The 26,369-nt window shown below is 30.9% G+C and overlaps 1 protein-coding gene across 1 annotated transcript; it reads left to right on the forward strand.

The window, feature by feature from the left end:
* Positions 1-395: 395 nt before the first annotated feature.
* Positions 396-22,027, forward strand: LOC118191205 (uncharacterized). Its single transcript, XM_085820696.1, has 2 exons — positions 396-566; positions 19,994-22,027. The coding sequence occupies exons 1-2, from the start codon at positions 564-566 to the stop codon at positions 21,095-21,097; spliced, it is 1,107 nt and encodes a 368-aa protein (XP_085676822.1). The 5' UTR covers positions 396-563; the 3' UTR covers positions 21,098-22,027.
* Positions 22,028-26,369: the final 4,342 nt, after the last annotated feature.

Raw genomic sequence — 26,369 nt, forward strand, 5'->3', positions numbered from 1 at the left:
TCTCGAACAGTAGCAATTCATAATATTATCATCCTTCGTAATATACCGTTGCCATTGTCTTAGGACAAAGCTTCCGAAAAAAGAACACGAATGGTCATCCGGATTATTTATGATCACACCGTGCTGATTTAAAGGTCAGGAACACCTTAAAGAAATACAATCTCACTCTTTTTTTTAACGTTTTTATGTAGTAAGTGAACATCTCTTTTTTATTTATATCTTCTTTAGATGGTAATCTGTATCCGCTAACGATTTAGTTTGGAACATTTTTGTTACGAGTTCAATCAATTGGCAAAAAATAGAATGGGTTCAATGGGAGCGAATATGTTTCGAGGATCTGACCTTGTAACTTGGATCAGACAGCTCAATATAAATGTAAGATTTTTACGAACGCTCTCATTTGAATGAGTGCATCACTGTCAAACAGGTAGAGAATCTGACATCCCTAAGAACGCAAATTTTTCTTCAATAGGATACGTGAATTTAATCTCACAAGGTTGCTTACTTTCCATTTTGCTTGGTGGATATTTCTTCTTTGTGGATTAGAAACTCATTTCTAGATCATGGTGAGTTTTTAGTTTATCCAATAAGTACTTAATAATTATAAAATTGATATAAATTCTGGATAAAGAAGCCCAAGGCAGCATTTTCATGTAACATGTTCCAAATCTGTAACTGCAATATCGCATAAAAGCGATCGGACATTTTTCAGTTTTCGGAAATTAAGTAAAACCATATAAATGCTTTAAATGGAAACTGTGAAATGGGATTTTCTTTGAAGCATGCTTTCATTTAGAATTGTATACTAAATAAAATTTTCTCGGAATAGATTAAGTTATATTAAAAGATAAGATATTGTCATTCAAGCTCAGAAATCATGTCATGAAGTCTTCAGACGCTGCTGAAGCTAGAAATAAAATTATTTGCAGTAAATAACAAATTCTTGATACTGTTTTTGTACTCAAGCAATAAGCAATATCTAAAATAAAAAAAGTTGTCTTGAATTCTACATTAATAACAACAATTTTCATGAAATTTTGCTTAAATGAAAAGCAAAAGTATTCTCCTCTAATTCTTCATTTCCCCATTTGCATTATTTAAACGCTTTGTTGAAATAGTTGTTTCAAGAAAGCATAAACGAATAGAACTTTATAAATTAGCTTTTAATTTGCAGCTTGAAATAGAAAAATGTATTAGAAGTTTTTCTAAATTGTTCATTTAAAGTTTTTAACCGCTTCTGATAAAATATAAAATTATTGGAAGAATCATAAAATTAAAAATTAAAAAATAGGTGAGAGACATTCCGAACTATCCGTTCAATATTTCCATAAAAAATCGGAGACTGTGTGATTCCAAACTTGCAACAAAATTTAATTTCTGTTCTGTCATGTTATGCACACTTTAAGGGTAGCATTTTTACTTCCTAGTACGAAGTAGAGGAAGTATTGTAATCGCGAAAAATTTCGGGTACCATATTTCAACGAAAATATCCATTTTGACTGCTATTGAATCCAATTTAACGATGTTTTCGAGTGACAACTGTAAGTAAGGACAAAATAAATGATTCTTTTTCCCCAAACGGAGTATAAAATTGATTTAAAATGGATTCAAAAGAGATTTTTTTTCGTGATATGCGTACGTATGTACGTACAGAAGAAAGCGAAAGGATGGGCGCACTAAAGTGTGCATCTTTTTGTTTTAAAAAGGCTTAAATTATGTTATTCTTATCTTCCGGTTAAGGTTTTTATGCCTTTAGTTAATCTCCATGCAATAGTTGTAGAACTATCAACTATTTAAAAGTTGTTTAAGTGCGGCTAAGCCTATTTTTCCCCCAAGCAATTATATTTGTCTACATTTGAAACTTAGTACAATAACGAATAAGTCAGTTTCTGCACTTTCAGCGTCTTTTTTGCCTAGCGGGACCAAAAGTAAACTTTCAGTTTTACGCACCGAAAAATCTGTCTTCTTACCTGCTGGCCTAACTGCTTGTTTTTACGTAGAAAATCTAATTTTTTCTCCTTTTGTTTTGCTTTGACTGTATTTGGTGTTTTACGATTTCTTATATTTTTCAATTTTTAATGAAGATATTTTGATGTTTTATGCACTTTTTCTTTGCCGCAAAGGGAGCATTGAATTAATAAAATGAGAAATCTATCTCTAATGAAATTGGAGAAAAACAGTTTAAATGAAATGCAGCAAAAACTGCGTGTAATTTAACATTCCGTACAAGGAAGTCATGTGGTTTCCTCATCAGACTTTTTAATTCAGTGAAAAGAGTCGCTAAGCTTTAATGTTAAAATGTATATATATATATATATATTATGTTGTTGAAGAAAAAGTGTTTTTTAAATGCTTCCTAAAATACCAGAACCCGCTTTAATATAAATACCGTTTTTACTGGTATATTTCTTCCTCTCACATTTTTTTTTCTAGTTTTTTCAGCATATGACTTGGAAATTTCTGATTTATGGTAACAAGGAGGATTCACAAATAGGAGATTATCTGTGTAATTAAAAACAATATTGTTAAAATTAATAAGTCATTTTGAAATACACAATATAATATCAGCGTATCTTCCTGTGCGCTTTTTAATCTGCTGTATTTATCATTTAAGCTGTCTCTTTCGAAATATTATACGCGAGTATTTTTTCTCTTCCGGTTTTCATGGGGTAAAATTAGCAGAAAAAAGGGAAAGAATACGCGAGTACTAATTTTCTTTCATCCATAGAAATCTATATTTTCAGCACGGCAAAGTTCGTTTAAAAAAGTTCTTAATATAATTTTAAAAAATTCATAACAAATAATAAACTAAAAGCTGATGTACAAATAGTTACTGAAGTTTTATTTTAAATAAAGCTTATAAATTACTTTACATTAATTTTCAGGATAGTTATATAAAAACATCATTTATTTTTTCTTCTTAAATATGGGTGCACTTCTTTAATTTACCTCATATAGTAGGAAGTATTTGTCTTTTCTTTCAGTCAGTTTTATTGGATTCGAAAATATTGCACACGTGTGAGAACAAAAAATTAAACCGTCTTCATGTGCTATACCTGCGAACTTTGCATCGTACGCCTTCGTATTATGTACTCCGAATGCCTTTTTGAAAATGCAAAAGATCAGATTAGTTATAGAGTTTAGGCTTCTTTGGTAGCATAAACTAAGTCCAAACTCCGTGCGGACATAGAGAGAATTATCGCTTGGTCTGAAGTTAATGAGAGATAGTCTTGAAAAGGTTTGAAAGAATCTTTTTATTGAATCAGAAATTTAACATAAACGCATGACTCGTGCTTGACAAGTTCAGCCATCACGTGTGGCGAGTTTAAAGTCACAGTCAAATTCAAGATTTAAAACTAAGTCTAGTAACAAAAGACTACCCGACCGATTTAACGTTAAGCTGGCTCATACTTCTCACCGGCATAGCAATTTAAATGTCGGCAGCTACAATGCAAAGCTGAATAATACAATCTTCTCTAAGCTAGCGAAACCTATAAACATGGCCTCAGGAGCCAGAAACATGCTCTGGCTTACAATTCAAAAACCTCGGCTTAAATATTATCTGAAACTAAGTTTGCACTGTGGTAAGGAAACGGAAGAGAGAAATGACAGTAAAAATCTAAATCTTTATAATTCGTTAGATTTATATATTGGAACGTTATGCACATTACTCTCTCTTATTTCTGCACAATGCGCACAAAACCTGTTAAAACACAAATCTATTACGAAATATATATTTTTTTATAATGATAGGATCAACACTAAACGCACTAAAACGAACATTTTCTAAATAAAATTTAAGAACACTGAATAAAAAAATTCTTTTCAGTTGAGTAGACATTCAGTAAAATTAGTGTAGTATATATCTTCTTTGAGTCGCCAATACAGCGTGCTTTTTTGAGTAGAACAGATATTTAAATTGAACAAACATTTTCAAAAGACACTTTCTACATTATAATTCCCGTTTTATCCAAAAATTGCTTATTTTTGCAGTGTTATATCATGACAATTTCTATCGGACTATTTCTTGACTTCCTATAGATATTTCTTATTGTTAACAGCAGAACGTTTTTTTCATATCCTTCGTCCTGCTTAACCAATGCTTCCCATGACCCATCTAGTGTGTACGTTTAGAAAGCATCATTTTTTTTTCACTCCAAATAAAGAATATTCTAAGGGTAAAGCGTTACGAACTTTGAAGTAATATGGACATGATGCGGATTTAACCATTTGCCTGTTCTATCCTTTTATCAAAAATATTAATGTAGGTTTTCATGCAGCTATCATAATGGAGACGTACTCATTGATGAAAAAATAAGCAAAAAATTGAAAACTATAAGCAAAAAAATTGAAATTTTTCCATAAGTAAGAGAATTTTAAAACATTATTTTGATAACACCAAAGTGTTAATTTTTAACCCTTTTACGCCGTGACGTTCTTTAACTTAATTTTACCGCTGTATGAGAAATCAGCAACTACCAAAACTTCTACATTGAACCTCTCTTTAAATTCTAGAAACGAAGTTTCCAAGCCTTTTTCTATATCTCTGCAACAGTAAATCGATATTTTTTAATGCCATTTTAGATTTCTCCTTTCAGCCATAAGCCTAGGAAACCTACAAAACCTACACTGAACATTTTAATCAATTTAAAACTTAAATTTTGTTTATTAAGAAAAAAACAGTTATTTAAAAAGGTGGCAATTATATTTTATTATTTGTTTTTAAGAGCAGAGAATTCGCACTTGAAAGAACTGCGGAAGTACGTTTTACTACCTTCAGATATTTTCAAATTTTTTCAAGAAATTTTTCCTAAGTCTCGAAGATTGCTTTTTTATGGGTTTTCCCCTTTATTCTGAATAAAATTACTTGCTCTTCACCTAGAAAAAGTAAATCTATAACTTTTCTCAATTTTGTTTATTTATAATGTAGAGCTGTCAGGTATTTCAATAAGGAAGGAAAAGATTCTTTATATCCTCCTTCACTTAAGAAAACGAAGAGGAAGACCCAGTTGCCAAATTCAGGAGGTGAGGAATTATCGTCCACGACATCTTCGTTCGGGAGCCACTTGTAGGGTCAGATTAAAAGAACTATTGAAAAAACTCAGATTAAAAGACTTATCAATAGAAAGTCGGGAAAATGTGAAGAATGCTTGCCCATACACGTTCCAGATATTTTCTTTAAATACTGTGTTTTTTCTTTTTTTAATAAAACTTTAAATGTGCGAAATGCTTATTCATAAATGATAAAAGTTTTAATCTTTCAAGAATCTTCTTATACGTAAAAAACACTGTGAAATCGCATTAAAAAACTTTGCACATGGTTGTAAAAATTTTCATAATTTTACGATCATCTATTCAACAGAAATTTTCACGCCCGATTTGTTATCTAAGAAGCAAAACCTTTTCAGAAGATACATTTATCCAATCAGTTCGAACAAAATCGAACGTTTATTTGCAGTTAGGTTAAAGCTTACATTCAAATTTCGTGTCTTTCTTATCCGGCATATTCACACAGAAGATGAAAATCAAAACAAACAATATATATTCAAAGTAATATGCTATAAAAATGGGCAAATAGTAAGCTGACAAGGAGCATTTTATTTTTCGTACTTTAATGCTTTTGGGAGATAAGAGATGTGAGTTGCTGAGAAGGTACATTACCAAGCAAGTTACAATCGCAAATGGGGTTGAGAGGTTGGCAGCGGCCTTAAAGTGTCTATTTTAAAGTAACAGACTATGGCTATAGCACCAAGACAGTATTAAGTTTTAGCTTTAAATGATCACATTTGCTCTTAATTCCTGTCTATTCGGAATGTACTGCACAGCTATTCATTTAATTTTTCGAATAACCTACCCTATATGTAAAGAGGCTACTGAAATTTTCAGTAGAAGCAAGTTAATACCCTATTTTCTGGCATATTTCACCCTCCTCTACTTTTTCACTAATTGTTTTCATTCGGAAATCGAAAGAAAATGATACGAATAATTTAATTATCAAAGATCGGGATTACAGTAAGGAAAAAACAAATAAAAAGTAGTCATACAAGTAACTATCACAAAATTAATTATTTAAAAGAAACCTACATTTTAATAAGAATACATTGCAATAGTAATATTACAATATCTAATGAGATATCTTCATTTCTAATTTCCGGTAACTTGAATTTCGCCAGTTCTTATTATTGTGTCTGCTGCTTCATAGGCCTTAAATCTTCCATAAATAATTAGAGAATTTCGGTTCAGTTCACTTCATGATGAATGGGGACAACTGGCCTTTACCGATGTTTTACAGATATTGACACACATTCAACATTAACTAGGTTTATTTTAATTAAAAAAGTAAAAACCAAATTTTACTTTTTCCACATCTCAACACATGTAAAGGAATAAACTTAGAAATATATTTAGGTGAAAGAGGAATAAAAGATTAAAAATAAAATTTAATTGATTTGTAGAGACATTAGGCATTTTTGGAAGCAGACAAGATGAAAAATGAGCAATCGCGTTTGGCCGGGAATCGAACCACGGACCTCTGGAATACCGGCCCAGTGTGCAAACCACTACACCACGAAGGCAAGCTAGGAAGGCGGGAGAAATGCCTTATAGATTGAACTCAAACTTCAGAAAGTCTGCACATCATGTAGCCCATGATGTTTGATTAAATGTTCTTAAAATCAGTCAAGCAAATAATCATAATGTTTTAATCTTACTTCACGCTTTATACCTTATGTTCAGAAAATAAAGTTATTGTCTTGAGAACTTATAATCTTGTTTTAGCTTGATATCAATTTCAAGAGTTAGAAGCGAAGTGTTCGGAGGGACTTTCGCGAGATTTTGCGAGGGTTTAACTTTGTGAGTAAAATTGAAAACAATCTTTTATGAATGAATCCATTTTAAAATTTAGCGGAGCTCGTTCTCTGAATATATTGAGGAAGGCGAGAATTTTAAAAACTTAGGGAGATATATGTCTAAAGACTTAAAATATATACTTTGAAATACTGTACTTTGAATCCTTGATAAAATGATACTGTAGTGTGTATGTGCTAAAAATAGAAAAAAAAGTTTTAACACTTCTCGAAAAATAAAGAAGGAGGGAATAAGCAAAAAATTAAAACTCAAATGTATGATTTACGCTACACTCAGATTTCTTTGCGCACTGCGATTTTACGATATATTTCCTCAACAAGCTAATTATCTCTTACTCACGAATAATTAGGGATTCAATGCCGTTTTGCTAATTCTACCTCTCTCTTCCACTTTCTTTCTTAACGTTCAAGAACAAAGACTATGTAATTAACAAACATGCTAAAAATAAATTTCAGTTCGGAAAGACATTAAGACGATTCATTGCATGACTAAAATACTTTTAAAATGATACATTTAAGAATGATTACTCATTTATGTTTTCTTGTTTGGGAACACAATGTGTTAAGTAGACACCTAATTACAAACTATCTTCTTTGTGCCTTTAGATGATGCATGTGAGAAATTCTATGGATCATGTCCAATCTTACTTTGCTTTTGAAGTCTATCCATTTTACGCCCTGTGTCATCAATTCTGAAAGCAGAATGGGATTCCTGCCAAGTAATTTTACATTGTTCTTTTCTGAGAGATTTTCTAAATAGTATCTGAACTGAAACAGAATGAGCGCCCAAGATTTCGCTTTGGTTGATATTTAGATTTTCTGCACGCAATAAAATAAAGAAGAATTGAATCAGAAGATGTAAAAAGAGGGTATGAGACAAAAGTCAGATTTTACAGGGGCAAAAATAAAACTACTCTAGGAAAAACTAAGAAATGAAAAAACTATGAAATCGCAAAACAACAATTATATAAATTGTGAGAAAATTCAAAAAAATTATGAAATCTATGTAACTAGGATTCATACAATTCAACGTTTTTCAAACATCTTCTGAAAGTTTTTGAGGAATGAGAAACGTTTTTGTTGCTCCTGTAAAATTTGACTTTTATGACATATCCCGCTTTTGCATCTTCTGATTTAATTATCATTTATACAACAGATTAATAATTTTCGGATATTACATAGAACTAGGGAATATGTATTTTTAGTGGCGTAATTATACTAAGCAAATAAACTATTTGGTAATTTATCAATATTTGGGAAAAACTCAAATCAAAAGTGATTAAAAATATCAGAAAGTGAGAATTCTTTCATGATACCGTCTTCAAACTGCGCAGTTCTTGTGCTCAGGTAGAAATTTTTGTAAGGTTTTACTATTCCCCTTAAATTCTTTTCAAAGATTAGTCAGGGAATTTAAAAATTTTTTGTTGTATTCATATTATTTTATTTAGGATGAATGTATTTTGAATTTGTATTGTGATCATAGAATTAAAAGTAATATATTATTTAGACTGAAAAATTATGAAATTATAAATTTATGTATTTCATAACTACTTACGTAACTTGATTCTTTAATATTTTTGTAAGAAAGAATTATTTTCAAAACTTTGAAATGTACGTTAAATTTAAAAAAGTGCTATTGAAAATTCTTACCCAAAAAGTTATTTTTAAAATATTGTTACGGTTTTTTGATTTATTTAGTTATTAATCTATTAATTCTATTTTTATATAGAATAGAATAGGGCTATTAATTCTATTTTTAAATAGAATTATTATTAAATTGTTTCATTTCCCCTTGCAACGACCTATTTGAGGTAAGAGCTACGCCTTAAAAATAGAGGAGCACGCGCATTTAAAAAATAGATATTGTAATTGTAAGCTTTTGCTTTTCGAAAAAAGTACCAGAAAATTCTCGTGCATTTGAAAAACTTATATAAATGACATGAAAACACCTCAATTCAGTTGTTTTATGAGTTTTGTTTAGAAAACGGTTATTGTTTATTGTGGCGAATCCGGTGAATTTTGATTAGCTTTATCTATTTTGAATTAGTTCCGTTGAACGTTTTTAGTAGTTTAAAAGATAACTACTGTGAAATATTGGGATATTGTACGAATATATGAGGAACTTTAAGCATTTTGTTTTATTTGTTTTGATAATAATAAATTTTATTCATTTTTCATCGGACTTCTGCATTCAATTCATGACAAACTAGTACGCACGGAACAATTATTTCAAATTCGCATAAAAAATGTGAATCCATTTGCTATCATCTCGAAATTTAAAAGCCTTTCTGATTGGTTTGGCAATTAGCAATGCTGACTCCCATATCGTTGGGCTTAGGAAAAGGCATGTATATTTGTAAATGTATAGTGGTCTATCGGATACTTAAAATACTGATTAGTTGTGAGAGTCCTCTGGACAGTCTGATGGTAGCAGAAGGGAGGTAGGATACCCTTTCATTCTCTTTCCTAGGGATATCAATGAAACTGAGATCGACGGACGCCATTTACCTAAGCCAAGAATATGTGCGTGCTTTTTTCCTTTCGTCTATGGTGAATTTGTGAACTTGAATCGAGATCCACTGAGATCAGAAGGTTAACTAACAATAAAATTTTTATGAAAGTCTGTAGTAAAATTAATATCATGTTTATAAAAATTTAGATTAGTAATATCTTATTGGAATGAGATAGCGCTTTTGCTTTGCTTATGAGTAAATGCCTTCAATTATTTATTTTTATTTTCAACTACCAAGAAAGCATTACTGCTTCCAACCTTTTCCTATTCATAAACACAATTTAATCTTTTACATATGTTTCAAACTATCTTATATTCAGGTACATGTGTAAAAGGGGCGGGATACCGGAATTTTAGTTTTGGTGGTATAGATGCGGTTTCGTCTTACTAACTGTTTCACAAGCTCCCGTTGCGGCTCAATAGCTTTCTCCATAATTTTGATAGAGAAGAGTGTTCGAGCAATGGTGCGAACAGCTCTGACTCCTCTTGTCCTATCAACAACCGACAGAAAGAAATTTCAATTCGCCATGTATTTTGAGTTCCTCTGTTTCGCATAAACACTACACTAGCGAACATCCATGCTTTTTCCAGGATCACAACTCGAATGCAACGAAACAACAGCAAAGAGTACTAATCATTATAACAGATCAGAGCAGAAGTCTTATCTTTAATCAAACATTTAATAATGAGCAACTTGTAAAAGAGTATCGCAGTCTCCATGCATGCTCTTCTAATGTGAGTGGTCAACATATCAAGCTCACAAGTGGAAGATGAACATATACGGTTTGAATCCTGACGAGGACACAGCTGATTTTTCCGGTTTCTCTATTCAGAGAGCTTGATAGTCTCTACGAGCTTTTGCTTGAAACACCTTGCTTCCCAAATAAATTTAGAATTCTTAATGAAATATTTATTTCCAGTATCACTTCCCGTTTGCCAAATTTGCCTCGCGAAATAATTTTTTATTCACAAATTAAAAACTTAATTATTGGCTCAATTATCTGGTAACCGCACATTCAGTTCTACAGAAGAAAATGAATTATTAAATTAATAAAAGATGATTTACAGATTTATGTACGATATGTTCCTTTCTTGTAGCATGTATGTACATGTAATGTTTGGTAGTATTATCAATATCGATGTATTTTCATAGGAAAAGAAATATTACTTTTTATTATCTATGTTTAAGAAGACAAAAGGGCTGCGGGAGAAATAACTTCCTGATTTCATATGCAATTAATGAAGATGTGATATATGTTACGAAAAATATTATTTCGCAGTCTGAAAGAAGAAGGCTTTTAATTTCGTTTCTCTTATTAACTTTAACTTATGTACTAAGAAATAACTTTCTATGTGGTTTAAAATGATGGTACTACAGCACATATAGCAAGCGAATCGATGAGCGTACTGTGCTAAATGTTTCCAGGGTGTCAAACCTCAATTCGAAGTGTCATTCTTTAGCCAGTTTATTCTCTCGAACTTGCACTTTGTGACTCTGTAGCGATATCCGAAAGCAAAATTTACTGAGGTAAGTGGAAGACAAACAATGAAGGATGGAATCGGTAATGAAATCGCAGCAACATCGCAGCAGACATGACAAGTGAAGAGTGATGCAGAACTTCTTCAAGAACAGAGTAATGCAGTGTAGAAAGAGTCATACAGGGCGACGCTTGAGAAATGAGAGCTCAAGTCAGCATTTGGACGATACCATTTTCAAATGAAAGAGAATTATGTTTCACAAAATGGTGATTGTTGCAAGATGTTTGTTTTTATAAAAATGGTATACATATTTTTCGTCGTAATTCTGCACAGTGGTGTATTTTATTATTTAAAAATGTGACAAAAAAATTATAAAACTTGTTCTTTCCAACTGGGAAACAAAAGTATTATGTAATATCCATTATCGTTTTGTTATATGCATATGAAATACTAAAATATGAGAGTTATTTCTGCTGCTTCCAATAAAAAGAATTACTTTTAGCCAATCTCTCAATGAAATCAGGTATTGCTTATAAATAAATCTTTATAGAAGCAGCAAAGGCTTCCTAAAATTTTATGATTTTTCATGTTAAACGTTTTGTATACATTTATGAACGCGTTATGAATTCATATTATTTCATTTAGGATGAACGTATTTTGAATTTGTATTGTGATCATAGAATTAAAAGTAATATATTATTTAGACTGAAAAATTATGAAATTATAAATTTCTGTATTTCATAACTACTTACGTAACTTGATTCTTTAATATTTTTGTAAGAAAGAATTATTTTCAAAACTTTGAAATGTACGTTCAATTAAAAAAAGTGCTATTGAAAATTCTTGCCCAAAAAGTTATTTTTAAAATATTGTTACGGTTTTTGTACTGATTTATTACTAGAAACGGCTAAACACTTTTGAAATTGTTGCCATCAAATATTAGAGCCCTGTATTATACTTAAAGAAATTAAATAATGAAGAATCTGCATAAATGTTTGTATGTTTCTCGCATTGTAATAAAACAACGGTACCTACAGCCCTCGAATTTTGTATAACGTACGTGTCCACCCGAATATGGGCATTTGGAAGTCTGAATTTAGAATTTCTTTATCTGCGAACGAGCCTGCGTATCGAAAATTCTAAAGATATGTTCTTTTAAATATTTTGTGATATTGCTGTTGAATTAAATTTTATTGTTTAAGTGAGAAGATAATGAATTTAATAAATAAAGGTAACACGCAAAACGTTAAAAAACGCCCCTTTGAGCATAATATAAAATCTGAAGGCTTTCAGATTTATTTATTTATTTATTTATTTTTATTTATTTATTTATTTATTTATTTATTGATGTCATAAGGCTCGATATACAAAACGGGCTCAGATGATCCTAAAATTTTTAAGGGGTTTTACAAGGAAAAAAAATCTGATGTGTACACCACTACTTCCTTGTATAGAATATTAAATTATAAGCATTTTTTCATGCATTTTATTTAAACTTATTGGATTGAATTAAATCTGCTTCGTCGATAGCGCATAAACCACAATAGAATAAATGCACTCTTTAAAATTCACTATATATGTTTACCATAGCGACAATCTGGCGCTAGGTTCACTTAACAGCGTTATATTTCGTTCATATTATAACTCAGAATGCACAAAATTTATTTCATTTGACGAATTATCTAATCGTTGGCACATGTTCTATTCAAATACTACAATAAATCTAGAACGATATATAAAAGAAATTAAGCAAACAAACAAACAAAAAAGAAACAGTTTTTCACAGACGACTCAGTATTTCTCATTCAATTAATTTAGTTCTCACTTCGCGACAAGGCAAAAATACATAAAACCTCAAAATATCTCTATTAAAAATTACGAAGCAAATCTTAAACACTTATTTCCTCGAAAAAATTCCAGAAAGGATTAAGCATGATTTGATTCGCAATAATAAATGAAGGCGTTATCTTTGTTGTTGAGAAGCTTAGTCTCTCTAGATTGGCAACAAATCTACTATTCTACTGTTTCAAATATAAACAAATATAGCCACCATGTTATTTAAAAATTAGGCTTAACAGCACTTAAACAGCTTTTAAGTTGTTGATAATTCTACAAATATTGCTTACAGAGTTCCTGAAGGCATAAAAACCTTAACCGGAAGATAAAGAACTACATAATTCAATCATTTTTTAAAGCAAAAAACGCACAATTTACAAACATATAAGAGTAAAGAAACTGAGATCACTGTGTCGGGTAACAGAGTGGATATATACATAAATATTTTTAAAATACGTTTGGTTGCCGATTGCAACCAAAATACGAAATGCACATCTACATGTTATAGTAGTCTTCACTTTCGAGAGACTCACTTCGTGAGAAGGCAAAAATACATAAAAGCTTAAAATATCTATATTAAAAATTACGAAGTATATCTCAAACACATATTTCCTCGAAAAAATTCCAGAAAGAATTAAACATGATTTAATTGGCAATAATAAATGAATGCGTTATCTTTGTTGTTGCGAAGTTAAGTTTCTCTAGATTGGCAACAAATCCACAAGTCTCCTGTTTCAAATGTAAACATCAATGGCCGCCATTAAAAAAAGGCTTAGCGGCACTTAGACAACTTTAAAATTGCTGATAATTCTAAAACTATTGCACACAGATTTACTAAAGGAATAAAATCCTTAACCGGAAAATAAAAACAACATAATTCAATCATTTTTAAAGCAAAAAATGTACAATTTACAAACATATAAGAGTAAAGAAACTGAGATCACTGAGCCGGGTAACAGAGTGGATATATATGTATAAATATATTTATATACGTTTGGTGCGGCCGATTGCAAACAAAATACGAGGTGCACATCTACATGTTATAGCAGTCCTATATACAAAATTTCAACGCTCTGAGGCTACTCGTTTTTGAGTTATGCGAGATACGTACGTACGCACGTACGTACATACGTTCGTAGAGACAACAAGAAAAATTCTCTTCAGAATTAATTTTAAAGCAGTTTTATAATTTTTTGAAGGAAAAGAGTCTTTTATTCTGTCCTTACGTACAGATATCACGCAAAAACTTCGTTAAATTGCATTCGATAGCGGTCAAAATGGATATTTTCGTTGAAATATACTGCCTGAAACTTTTCACGATTACAATACTTCCTTTTTATTTCATACAAGGAAGTAAAATGGGCTTGCTTGTAAGACGACCTCTTATATATGAGCTTGATATGTTGATAACTGTCTACAATCCATAAGAAAAATAAATAATATAAATACTTATTCAGAGATAAAACTGTATAAATGCGTTTTCCTTTAACGCATATTTGAACGAATAATAAATGTTTTAGTATGTTTTTAAACTTTAGACTGCGCTTATAAGGCAAGTGAAGTTTTTAGAAAGAGGTTTAAAGGGAAAACACCCTACTAACAATACAGTATATAATTCTATAAAAGCAAGTTTAGGGTCAGTGGTGTTATTAAACCATTATGAACTGCGAAAGTGTTACGAAAGATTATGAAATTCCTTAAAATGAATGTAAAATTTCAAATTACTATATGCGAGCAGTTACGAAATTTAACTCTATACAGTAAAATAATAGTTTTAAGATTTTTCAGTTTCTCGTTAGTGTGCAGTCGAAAGCATTTTCTTTGTTTAAAAAGGATATTTTGCTTACTTAGGTATAAAAGTACTTGTATACTAAATGGAAAAATTTTATTGAACTTTGAATAAATGAAGATTCATTTCAATTCCGAACGTAAATTAAATGTTATCCAAATAGCTATTTAATTTCGAACGTAAGTGAAATCCACGACAGTATTAAACGTAAGTTAAACAATCAAATTAATCTTCTTGTGCTTACCAGCACTCAAGTGTTTTTGAATATATTTCAAGAAATTTTTTTTCTTCAGCTAGTCTAATCTCCTCGATATAGCTGATATTGGCTGTTTCTAACGAATCAGCAGAATTTGGCTTTTGATTCTTAAGAGCGCTCTTTGGGAAGCACAGCATGTACACTGTTCCTTAACTACACTCATTAATAGAACTGAATAATTATTTAATAGCTACTAATGAAGCTAAATCGATCGCGGACACTTAGCCGACAGGACACTTAACCGACACCAGTTAGCCGACAAGACATCTAGCCGATAGGGACACTTAGCCGACATGTACATTTAGCCGACAGGGACACTTAGCCGACAGGACATTTAACCGACACTGACACTTAGCCGACTGGACATTTAGCCGACAGGTCATTTAGCCGGTACGGGCAGTTAGCCGACAAGACACTTAGCCGACAAGGACACTTAGCCGACAGGAGATTTAGCCGACACGGACAGTTAGCCGACAGGATATTTAGTCGACAGGACATTTTGCTGACACAGAGAGTTAGCCGTCAAGACATTTAACTACAGGACACTTAACTATCAACACGTTTAGTCGACAAGACACAAAGCCGACAGTAACGTTTAGCTGGCACATACCCAATAATTATTCAAACTTACTATCAAATACAAATTTCTCGACTACTCCGTAAGTTCAATATTTAAGTTATTTTTTCACTATCAGTAAAATTCATTTTTCGATTCTTAAAGATCTCATATATACTTTTAATTATTGTGTTAATTTAGCATTGTTTGATATGTATCCATGGACCTTATAAGAAACAGACCAACCCAAATGGGTTTTCTCCCTTGCCGTGGCGTATTGCCGGCTGTCACCTTGACCACATCCGGAGTAGTAGGGACAACTTGCAGAAACTTAACAATAATTGGCTATTGCAGCGCGTATAATTTTCAAGAAAATGCTGGTGATAGCACCTCATTTCACAATTTAGAATTTTTAAATATTTTTATTTTAGAAACTGAGATTGATTTTTAAAAATTTAGTATGTTTATCAAGCGTAATTAATGTTCTAAATAATTATAAAGCTGTTACATGCTTTCAGGTCTGGATATTTTTTTAGCTTTTCCTATGCTGTAAGGAAATCTGTATCTCCTTCTTTTAAAAAATAATACTTTAAATCTGAAGTAATAGAAAAATTCAAACAAACAATTTTCTCTTACAATTTTTATGCTTTTTATTGGTGTAAATAAGTAAAAAATACTAAAATCGAAAAAAATGGATTTTTGAAAGTTTTTGCTTAAAATTCTTATTTGTACTACTTTTTTAAAAGTATATCTGAATATTATAGCATAATATTCTACAAAGGAGTTTTATTTCAATAATATTTCTAATACATCATAGTGATTAACACTTTTAACAATTTAATAATTTTTATGCATTTATTCTAATGTGAAAAATTGTATTTAACTGTAATAATTAATTGTGCTAGTATTTTATAGTGATTATTTTTTAATTTATGTCTAGTTCTGCATAAGTTTTCTTATTTATTGCTAATTTATTTTATTAACCCAAAGGGGCGGCAGCTCAGAAAAGCTATTAGTTTCGAAACGGCATTTTGCTTTATTTCACTATAAATGTCCGTTTCACTTTGCAAACTGTTGCCACCAAATATTATCGCCCTGTATTAAATTTAAAGAAATTATATAATGAAGAATCTGCATGAATGCATGTATGTTTCTCTCGCACTGTGAAAAAAACAACAGAATTTAGAACCATAAAATTTTGAATAACGTAATCCTCCACCCGAGCATGGGCACCTGGACGACCTAATTTCGAATTTGTTTTAATCCATTTCATATTTTGTAACTTTAACGAAGTTTTGATTAAGAAACTAAACGAGTTTAAAGCAAGCAATGACAACCCTGTACAGAAAATAACAATCTCCAGCGCGGAAATTCTAAAGATATGTCATTTTCAAATATTTTGTGATATTGTTCTTGAATTAAATTTTATGTGGTTTACTTGCGAAGAACATGTTTAATAAATAAAGGAACCACGCAAAACGTTACAAAAACGCTCCTTTGGGCGTAATATAAAATTATATTGCAGAGTGCTTCCAGAGTTTATCTTTTTTTTTGCCTCATTGCACTCAAAAATGTTTATGCTCCGAATTTTATGAATTACTAAAATAAATAATCATCCTGTAATGTTAATAATTAATTATCATATAATCAAATAAATGATCGTCCTGTTATGCTATAATAATTTTAAAAACTACTGCCTGAAAATGCTCATAAAATCAAAGAAAATTAGCAGATCTTGTTTAATTTTACCTTATTTGTTTCAAAGCATCATATGCTATCAGTATTATTTAATTTTACTTTATTTGTACACAAAAATAAGTTAATAAGTTTTGCAATAGAATTTTTACCGTTTTACTAAAGTAAAGAAATTTATACAAGAATTACGCTTGAAAAAAAATCCGCAAAATGCAGTAAAAAGTGCTTTTATGAGATATTTTTAATATTGTTTGCAAAAACTGTGACTTTCATAATCTCTTCACTTATACAACTTATCACATTTAATAATTAAAAACAGTTATGTGATACTAACGTTAGCGGTTTCCGTGTTAAAGTAAGCCAGATCGTCCCTATTCTTTCTTACGGACATGTGGGCGACGCACGCTCCGCCCACTGGGTTAGTCTATCTCTTATAAGGTTCATATATGTATCGTGCTGTTTGGTGTATATTGGCGAAATTGATAAAGCGCTGAATTTTCGCGTCAGGGAATATGAATGAAATTTCGAAAGGAAAAAAAAAATTTTTAGCTAAGTACGGCGGTCACTTAATTACATTTTAATGTGAGATCTTCAAAAATTATTCATGAAGCTCCTTCATTTAATTAACTGGGTTCTTTTGAACACTTACACTTCATTAATAATTTTTCTTGTTTACTTAATGATATTAATTTTCCAATCTCGCTCTTCCAAATGCTTTCAAATTTTGAATACCTTTACGTTTCATTACTATTTTACACATCACATCATGTTACATTCTTTCTCTTACAAAATCGTTTGGCTCTTCCCACTAATGAAATTTTCTTTCCCTGTCATGAAAATTCTGAATAATGCAATAAAAATTATTGTTATTCTTGAATTGTATTTTTTATGGAAACATATGGTGGTGAGAGCTAGTCGAGCAAATATATTTTATTTTGTTATTAAAAACAATTAAAAAAAAAGTGAATTTTTAAGACAAGCAAAGGTATAAATTATTTGCGACCTCTATAATTTGCAGTTCATGCCACCATTCTTGAGATAAAAATTCTGTAACATTTTATTGACCACGTCTCTCGTTTGAAATACTTACTTAGGTTAATGTTTATAGCCCTAAACTAGTGCATAATGTTTAATTTAGAAGTAAAATATTCTTTAAGGTTTTGTTTTATTCCTTTTCGAGAAATTTCAGCGCTTTTTCAATTTGGCCAATGAACACCAAACAGCACGATACATATCAAACAATGCTAAATTAACACAATAAATTAATATGATATCTTTAAGAATCGAAAAATGAATTTTACTGATAAGTGAAGAAAATGACTTAAATATTGAACTTATGGAGTAGTAGAGAAATTTTGTAATTGGTAGTTTAAATAATTTTTGGGTACGTGTCAGTTAAACGTCACTGTCGGCTTAGTAACCTGTTGACTAAATGTCTTGACAGGTAAGTGTTCCGTAGCTAAATGTCCTTATGGCTAACTCTGTGTGTCGGCCAAATGTCCTGTCGGCTAACTGTCCGTGTCGGCTAAATGTCCTGTCGGCTAAGTGTCCTTGTCGGCTAAATGTCCTGTCGGCTAACTGTCCGTGTCGGCTAAATGTCCTGTCGGTTAACTGTCCGTGTCGGCTAAATGTCCTGTCGTCTAAGTTTCCTTGTCGGCTAAATGTCTTGTCGGCTAACTGTCTGTGTCGGCTAAATGACCTGTCGGCTAGGTGTCCGTGTCGGCTAAATGTCCTGTAGGCTAAGTGTCCTTGTCGGCTAAGTGTCCGTGTCGGCTAAATGTCCTGTCGGCTAAGTGGTGTCGGTTAAGTGTCCCGTCAGCAAAGTGGTTGTCGGCTAAGTGTCACGGACCCAAGCTAAATAGCTATAAAATAGTTTAACTTCTTTTTGATGGTCATTTCTAAACTGAACTGTAAATGACTAGCGGAGATCTGCTATAAATGAAAGTTCAAGTCTACAAAGTGAATTCATAGGACCAGTTAACTTCAGTTTCATCACGCATCTTCACCTTTTACTAAAGATTTCAGTAAACTGGTTAATAATTCACATTAAATAGTAAGAAGAAATGAAAAATTTTATTTTTTACTGGACTGTTTTAATGAGCAAAATTTTATGCACTATATATGTTATAAAACTAGATCATGTAGATGAATAGAGCTAATATAGAATCAATGCTTAGAAACAGAATTCTTTATATATTACTCATTGCATAACTAAGAAATGTTTAGATAACTTAGGTCATCGTTTCGCTGAGAAATATCAATACTACTTGCTACCCTAAAATATTAATTGCTGAGAATGGTACATGTATCTAATATCTGCGGATTTCTTATGATTCACAAAGAAGTAACCCTATTTCTCCCCTCTAGTAAGTTGCACCTTAGAAGAATTTACAAAAAAAAAAAAAAAAAAAAAAGCTTTTATGAATATGCATATTTGACAAGACATATTAAACTCGCATTCACAAATTAATAAGGATTTTCAGACAAAGATTTATATTGTTTGACCTTGAATTATGTACTTCGAAGAAAAGCAGATTTATAGAAAAATTTACAATCTTTGTGCAAATTCTTTGAATTTTTATGCAGAAGAAAAGGGAAATTTGATAAACTAAAATTATTTTGTTTTATTACGTAGTAAACAAAGGACTCTGTTAAAGCATAACTGCTCAAAATAATTTTTATCGGTATTTTTGTTTCGATTTCTTAATTATTTAGAGATCTTAAATGAAATGTGAGTTTCTAATTTTATGAAATGACTTATAAAGACAAACGACCTTTGACTAAACACATTCCTTTTATAAAAGTTTTCATATTTTATCTGAGGCCAGATGAATGACATTAAAAGTAGTAAATCTTGATTGCATTTTGAACACATTTTTTTTTTTGTTTGTTTGTTTGTTTGTTTCTTGATTATTGCAGATACTGTCCAGTTAGAGCTTGAAATTTGCACCGCACCTTTTTTTGTTGTTGCCATTTGAATAACACATTTTTTTGTTATTTACAGATTTTCATCTTACTTCTGCCATGGATTTTGCTAACAGAAGGCTTTCAACCAATTCCCAAGTTACGTTCTTCTGATGTTCCTCTTATTGTCAGATCTCTGCAGAAATCAGCTTCGGAATACATAGCTCGTGCAGGAACATCAAAATTTGATGATTTCGAAGCTGCAGCAGACAGTCTTTCACCATTGTTCATAAGAGCTCCTTCCACTCAACTGTTACCTTTGTCATTCAATGAGCAACTGTGGCAGAATAGTTATAGACGTGATTCACCTTCTTCTGGGTGGTTTGGTTTTAATCATTTCATTCCGAGATCTGCAAGAAATTTCCCTACTAACGCGAATCGAAAAGCTCGGAGCTCTTATCTTCTAGGGGAAAGTTCACAGTTGCATCCTATGACAAATATTCAGAACTCTCATCCCACTGATGAACTGGATCTAGACATCGCGTTGAAGCTCAGACAACTTCAACAGAATCTACGTCTGTTACCTCAGCAGAAACCTTTCGAGCAACCCCATTTCGTTTTGATGGAACAAGCAATAAAATTACCTACGGGATTTCTTGTTCCTGCTGTGCGCAATCATCAGCAAAAGATTCGTCCAAGGCATTTGCACAGTCCAAACAATAGTCCTAGACATTCCCACAATCCAAACAAAGATAACCTAAGGCATTCCCACAATCCAAACAAAGATAACCTAAGGCATTCTCACAATCCAAACGATAGCCCAAATCATTCTAACTATAATCCGTCTTCTAACAACCATCTTCATAAATCAGCGTCAGCTTTGACTCCGGTGACCATCAAAATCCTGCCTCTAAAACTGACTTCAATAGAGATAGCGAACGCATTGAAAAGTGTGTCCTTTATGCCTATACCTCTAGACTTTCTGAACATAAAAGGTAACGGAGGCGGAAGCGACTTTGAAGATAAGCCAACCTATAATGACAGAGACGAATCTCAACCTGAAGAAGGATGGAATGATGAAGAAGAAGATTTACCACCTCCATCTTCGCATGTAGCAACACCACAAGATAAACCTCTCGGAATTACATATGCGGAAGGCCGAAGATCTGAGCGTTACATCAATAGATATCACCCCAGAAAATAGAACCTGATTCTATGATTAGAAGTCCTACATTGCAGAATAAGATTATTATCATCAAAATATTACTCTCATATCCTTTCAGATCTTTGAGAGAAAAAATAAGATATTCGTACAAAGATCTTACGAAGATTGTTTATTGTGCCACTTATGTTAAGAAATGTGAAAATTTTCACACATTTATGTTTTTCATTTTGTCTTTGGTTTGCTAAAAATGAAAGCAAAGCGTAACCTAAACAATTTCAGTTAAGTACTGAAAACTTACATTTTTCACTCCTGGTAAATTTTTAGGCAGCAAGAAATCTGGCATTATAAGTTTCTTAAAATAAACTTTATTCAAAATGATGAATTTCAAGATTCCTCAACGAGTTACTAGCTTTGATATGCATTGCATACGCAGAGTTCAGTACACTTACAAGGCGATGGACGACCTGATTTCCCATAATATTTTCTTTCCAGTTACTAAATATAGGCACAGCGTCGAGGGATAATTCTAAGTTATTGAAAATTACATTTTCACTAAATTGCTTCTACTAGAAGCAGAAATTTTATTTCAAAATTTTAAGCATTAAGCGTTAATTGGGATAGTCGCAGCAGTACATAACGATTAATTGTCGGAGAACAGATATGCAGTATTATCTTAGAGCAATAACGAGTTTATAATCACTTCATCAGAAAGGCTGATGTTTTGCTTGATATCATTTTGCGTTATGTTGGGAATCAGAAATGTTAAAGATAAAATAATGTGCTGTGCTGAATGCTTTTTGAAAATGGTTGGTATGAAAATTATATTTTACTATCATGTTATTTACTTAATTTGACAATATGTTATGTAATGAACGTTTAATGGTACTTTATGTACTATCAAGCTGTAGATCAAAAATTAAATTTTTTTAAGAAAAGATAATGGAAAAGAATAAAATATTAAAAAAAAGATTTTTCTGCAATTTCACATCCTGCCTGTTTCATTCTAATTTTTAATATTTTACTTCGTATTCAATTTACCAAAGCGAAATCAGACAATTTCGACAGTTAGAATATCAAAGGAATTGAAACACCTTAAAATTACGTCTACAAGTGTTTGAGAAGTGCCGAAGGTTCAAAATCATGAGTTTGGAAACCATAAAAATTTGAAATGTATGAGACACTGATAAATCAAATTTCAATTCAGACATATAGAAAGTTAAAGACATATATATAGACATATAGTTATTTTATCAATTGTGGAATTTGAGATTTTATCGGTACACATGTTGAATAAAATACTTCGATAGGGTCTTCGAAATTAACAACTGTATAAAATAGAAGCTGCGGCTTCTTTTTTATTGCTCATAATAATAATTTTAACTCTTTTATCTAAGGAGCTATGCTTTACTGAATTAAGTTCCTTCTTCAGATGTTAACTACCAAAGAAGCTATTGAAATTAAATAGTCATAATACATCTGAATGTAAATAAATAATTTTCAAGTGAATAAATTAATATACACAAAATAGATGTGCTCTTCGATATAACTCGACTGAATAATTACATAAATCCGTTTAACATCTGATGAAAATTAATTACGGCCATTTTATTCATACGCCTCCGATTCATTCGGACTAAATTCAAAAGAGCTATATTTCTATAATATTTGCTCAAGGTCAATAACTTCTTTTTAAATCACTATTTATTTTTAAAACACTATTATGATACTCACTACCATGATAATAATACTAGAACAGAAGGTATGTGAAGAATATATCGACTTAAATAAAACTGCACATATAGATTTTATTATAATTCATTGATTATTTTCTTTAGTTCAAGCATTAATATTTTACTGATCTGAAAGATTTTAGTAAACAAATTCTTCTGAAGATTTTCCGTTAAAGTAATTAGTTAAGTGTCTAGTTAAAATGAGACAAAAGTCAACTTTAAATTCCTTATGAAAATTCTATAAATTTCCAGAAAGATAAGCATGGATCTGCCTGAAAGGTAAAAAATATTGCCTTTTCAAGAAGACTTCAGACTTCAAAATGCTTTCTGCCGACAGAGTAATTTTGCTCCTTGAAGTAGAAGGTCTTTTTCATATTTGATATTGCCATGTTTCTTTTCAGTATAAAACTGTCTAGATTGGCACACTTTTCTTAAAAAATAATTTTTTAAGTATTTTAAATCTTTTTCATTAACTTATTGAATGCCCTTCACTTGCATTATGTCTCAAAATTCATGCAACATATTGTCATTAAATAATAATAGAAACGTAGTAAATATTACAGAAAGAAAAACTGAAAAACTGTTGAATCAAATCCGAGTCGACTGTAGGCGAACAACTAAAACATAGAGTCTATTAATTTCAGTTAAGTATTAAATGGATTTTATTTTTCTTTATAAAATATTGGCAGAAGGTGTAAAATTATTAAATATTTTTATAAGTTTAATTTATGGCCGGCATATCAACTACATGAATAGCTTTGTTACGAAACACGTGCATGAAGGTGTTTTCTGTGGAATAAGTTCTAAAAATTTATTTCTTCTTCGACATGTAACCTTCATGTATGTGTAGTTATATATATATATATATATTCACGTATATATGTAAGTATAAATTAGAATTTAAATTAACAATAGTCCCTTAATGCTTAGTTTTAATTTGGTATTCCCCTCTCTATTCTAAAATAGTAATCTTTTCCTGCACTGCGTCCTTTCAAAACTAATACGTGTCATATGAGTCTTGCATAACGCTGGTGATGTAAATAGAACTAAAACAGCCAATAATAATTTTAAAGCAGTATTACCTATCCAATCAAATACATCGAGAATCCAAACTAACTCATTTTGAATGAAGATTTTATCCTATCGACTTGAAGATGTGAAGCCGGTAGGATACGAAACTACGCGGGGAAACCGGGATTTCAATATATAAGACTAAAAATTATATGTAAATATATCAGTTAAATTAGCAATATTCCTTTAATGCTTAGTTTTAATTTAGTATTTCCTCTCCCTATTCTAGGAAAAGTTTTTTTTTTTTTTTTTTTTTTTTTTTTTTTTTTTTTTTTTTTTTTTGCGTTGCCTTATTCCGAGATTAATCCATATCTCGAGATTAATCCATATCTATCATATGACTCTTAAATAATGCTAGTGATGTAACTGGAACTAAAATTCAAACAGCCATTAATAATTTTACAGCAGTATTAATTTTCTACTTAAATGCGGACAACCATATGCAAATCGATTTCATTGAGAATATATCTGCGTATATTAGAAATAGCTGTAAACCATTGATCAAAGATATTTGACATTAACTTTTGATCAAATATTTTTAATCAGAAATCTTATTCAAAGAAAAGACTAATTCAGTCAAGAAGATCACCACTGAAAAAAATCTTTACTAAATACCTTGCTATATAATTACTGAAAAACCATATTCAAAATAAACATTTACCAAAAAAATACGTTGAAAAAATTATTAAGCTGCAATGAGAGGGGATTCCGTTTGGGGAGGATATAGCTTTAATAAAAAAAGTATTTTTATACAGTTTCTCTTATAAATCTATTTAAGTTTTTTTTTTTCAGAAACTTAATTTAGTAGATTCTTAATGATATGTTGAGAAGAACACTTGTCCTTTGGAAAGAAAAACATTTTCAGATATTTCAGGCATCCAAACATTTCTGAAAGAAACACTTATATGAAAAACTTAGCTAGCTAAATGAGCACTCGGTTTGAACAGAAAGAAAATGAGTGAAGAGAGAAGGCCAAATGAATAATGTATTAACTTTTAAAACAGCTTCTTATTGTTTTTCTTTTCCCTTATGTAAGTTAATATATGTATGACATCCAAGTGTCGTACACATGTTAAGTTATAAGTATGTTAATATGTGTATGACAACAAGTCAGCAATCAATCTTTTTAGAAAGTCAGCCAGATAATAACTGCACTGTGCATATGGATACTATATATCAGCACATATTAATTTTTAAATAAATTTTAAAAAATATTTCGAAGCTTAACGAGCCCTGAAATTATTTCACTCTCCCACTTTTATTTTAAATAGGCCGAAAAAATTAAATACCCAAAGACAAAGTTCAGTCATTTGAAAATCAAATGGAAAAGTTTGACTGGAATTTAATTACTTTGGAGTGTTTGTTCTACAGGAGTACTTCCTATTCATTTATCTTAAAAAATTTTTGTATTTAGCAAGTTTTGCATTTTATTAATATTAATTACTTTTATTTTAATAAAAACTTATAATTAATTTACTATATTCTTTTTGCTTAAACAGAATATTCTTATAGGTCATAACTAAAAAATTAACGTGAATTTTACCTTATCTACATACGTATAAAATTTCCGTTTTCTAATCTATATACTATTTTTACTTCCTTGTACGAAGTAAAGAGGAAGTATTGTAATCGCGAAAAGTTTCAGGCAGCATATTTCAACGAAAATATCCTTTTGACCACTTTCGAATGCAATTTAACGATGTTTTTGCTTGATACCTGTACGCAAGGGACAGAATGAAAGACTCTTTTCCTCCAAAAAAATTATAAAACTGCTTTAAAATGAATTCTGAAGAGAATTTTTCGTGGCGTCTGTACGAACGTATGTACGTACGTACGTATCTCGCATAACTCAAAAACGAGTAGCCTAAGAAGGTTGAAATTTTGTATATAGGACTACTATAACAAGAAGATGTGCACCTCGTATTTTGGTTGCAATCGGCCGCGCCAAACGTATATAAATATATTTATATATATATCCACTTTGTTACCCGGCTCAGTGATCTCAGTTTCTTTACTCTTATATGTTTGTAAATTGTACATTTTTTGCTTTAAAAATGATTGAATTACGTTGTTCTTATCTTCCGGTTAAGGTTTTTATGCCTTTAGTAAATCTGTATGCAATATTCTTAGAATTATCAACAATTTTAAAGTTGTTTAAGTGCCGCTAAGCCTAATAATTTTTTTGATGGCGGCCATTGCTTGTTTACATTTGGAACAGCAGAGTAGTGGATTTGTTGCCAATCTAGAGAAACGTAGCTTCGCAACAAAAAAGATAACGCCTTCATTTATTATTGCAAATTAAATCATGCTTAATCCTTTCTGGAATTTTTTCGAGGAAATAAGTATTTAAGAGTTACATAATTTTTAATAATTTAATTTTTAGTAATTACTAATTTTTAATACAGATATTTTGAGTTTTTATGTATTTTTGCCTTGTCGCGAAGTGAGAACTGAATTGAATGAGAAATACTCAATCGTCTGTGAACAACTGTTTCTTTTTTGTTTTGTTT

Source organism: Stegodyphus dumicola, chromosome 7 (assembly GCF_044657685.1).
Source record: "Stegodyphus dumicola isolate Sdum_Otavi_A_Nest chromosome 7, ASM4465768v1".
In the NCBI taxonomy this organism is placed as follows: domain Eukaryota; kingdom Metazoa; phylum Arthropoda; class Arachnida; order Araneae; family Eresidae; genus Stegodyphus; species Stegodyphus dumicola.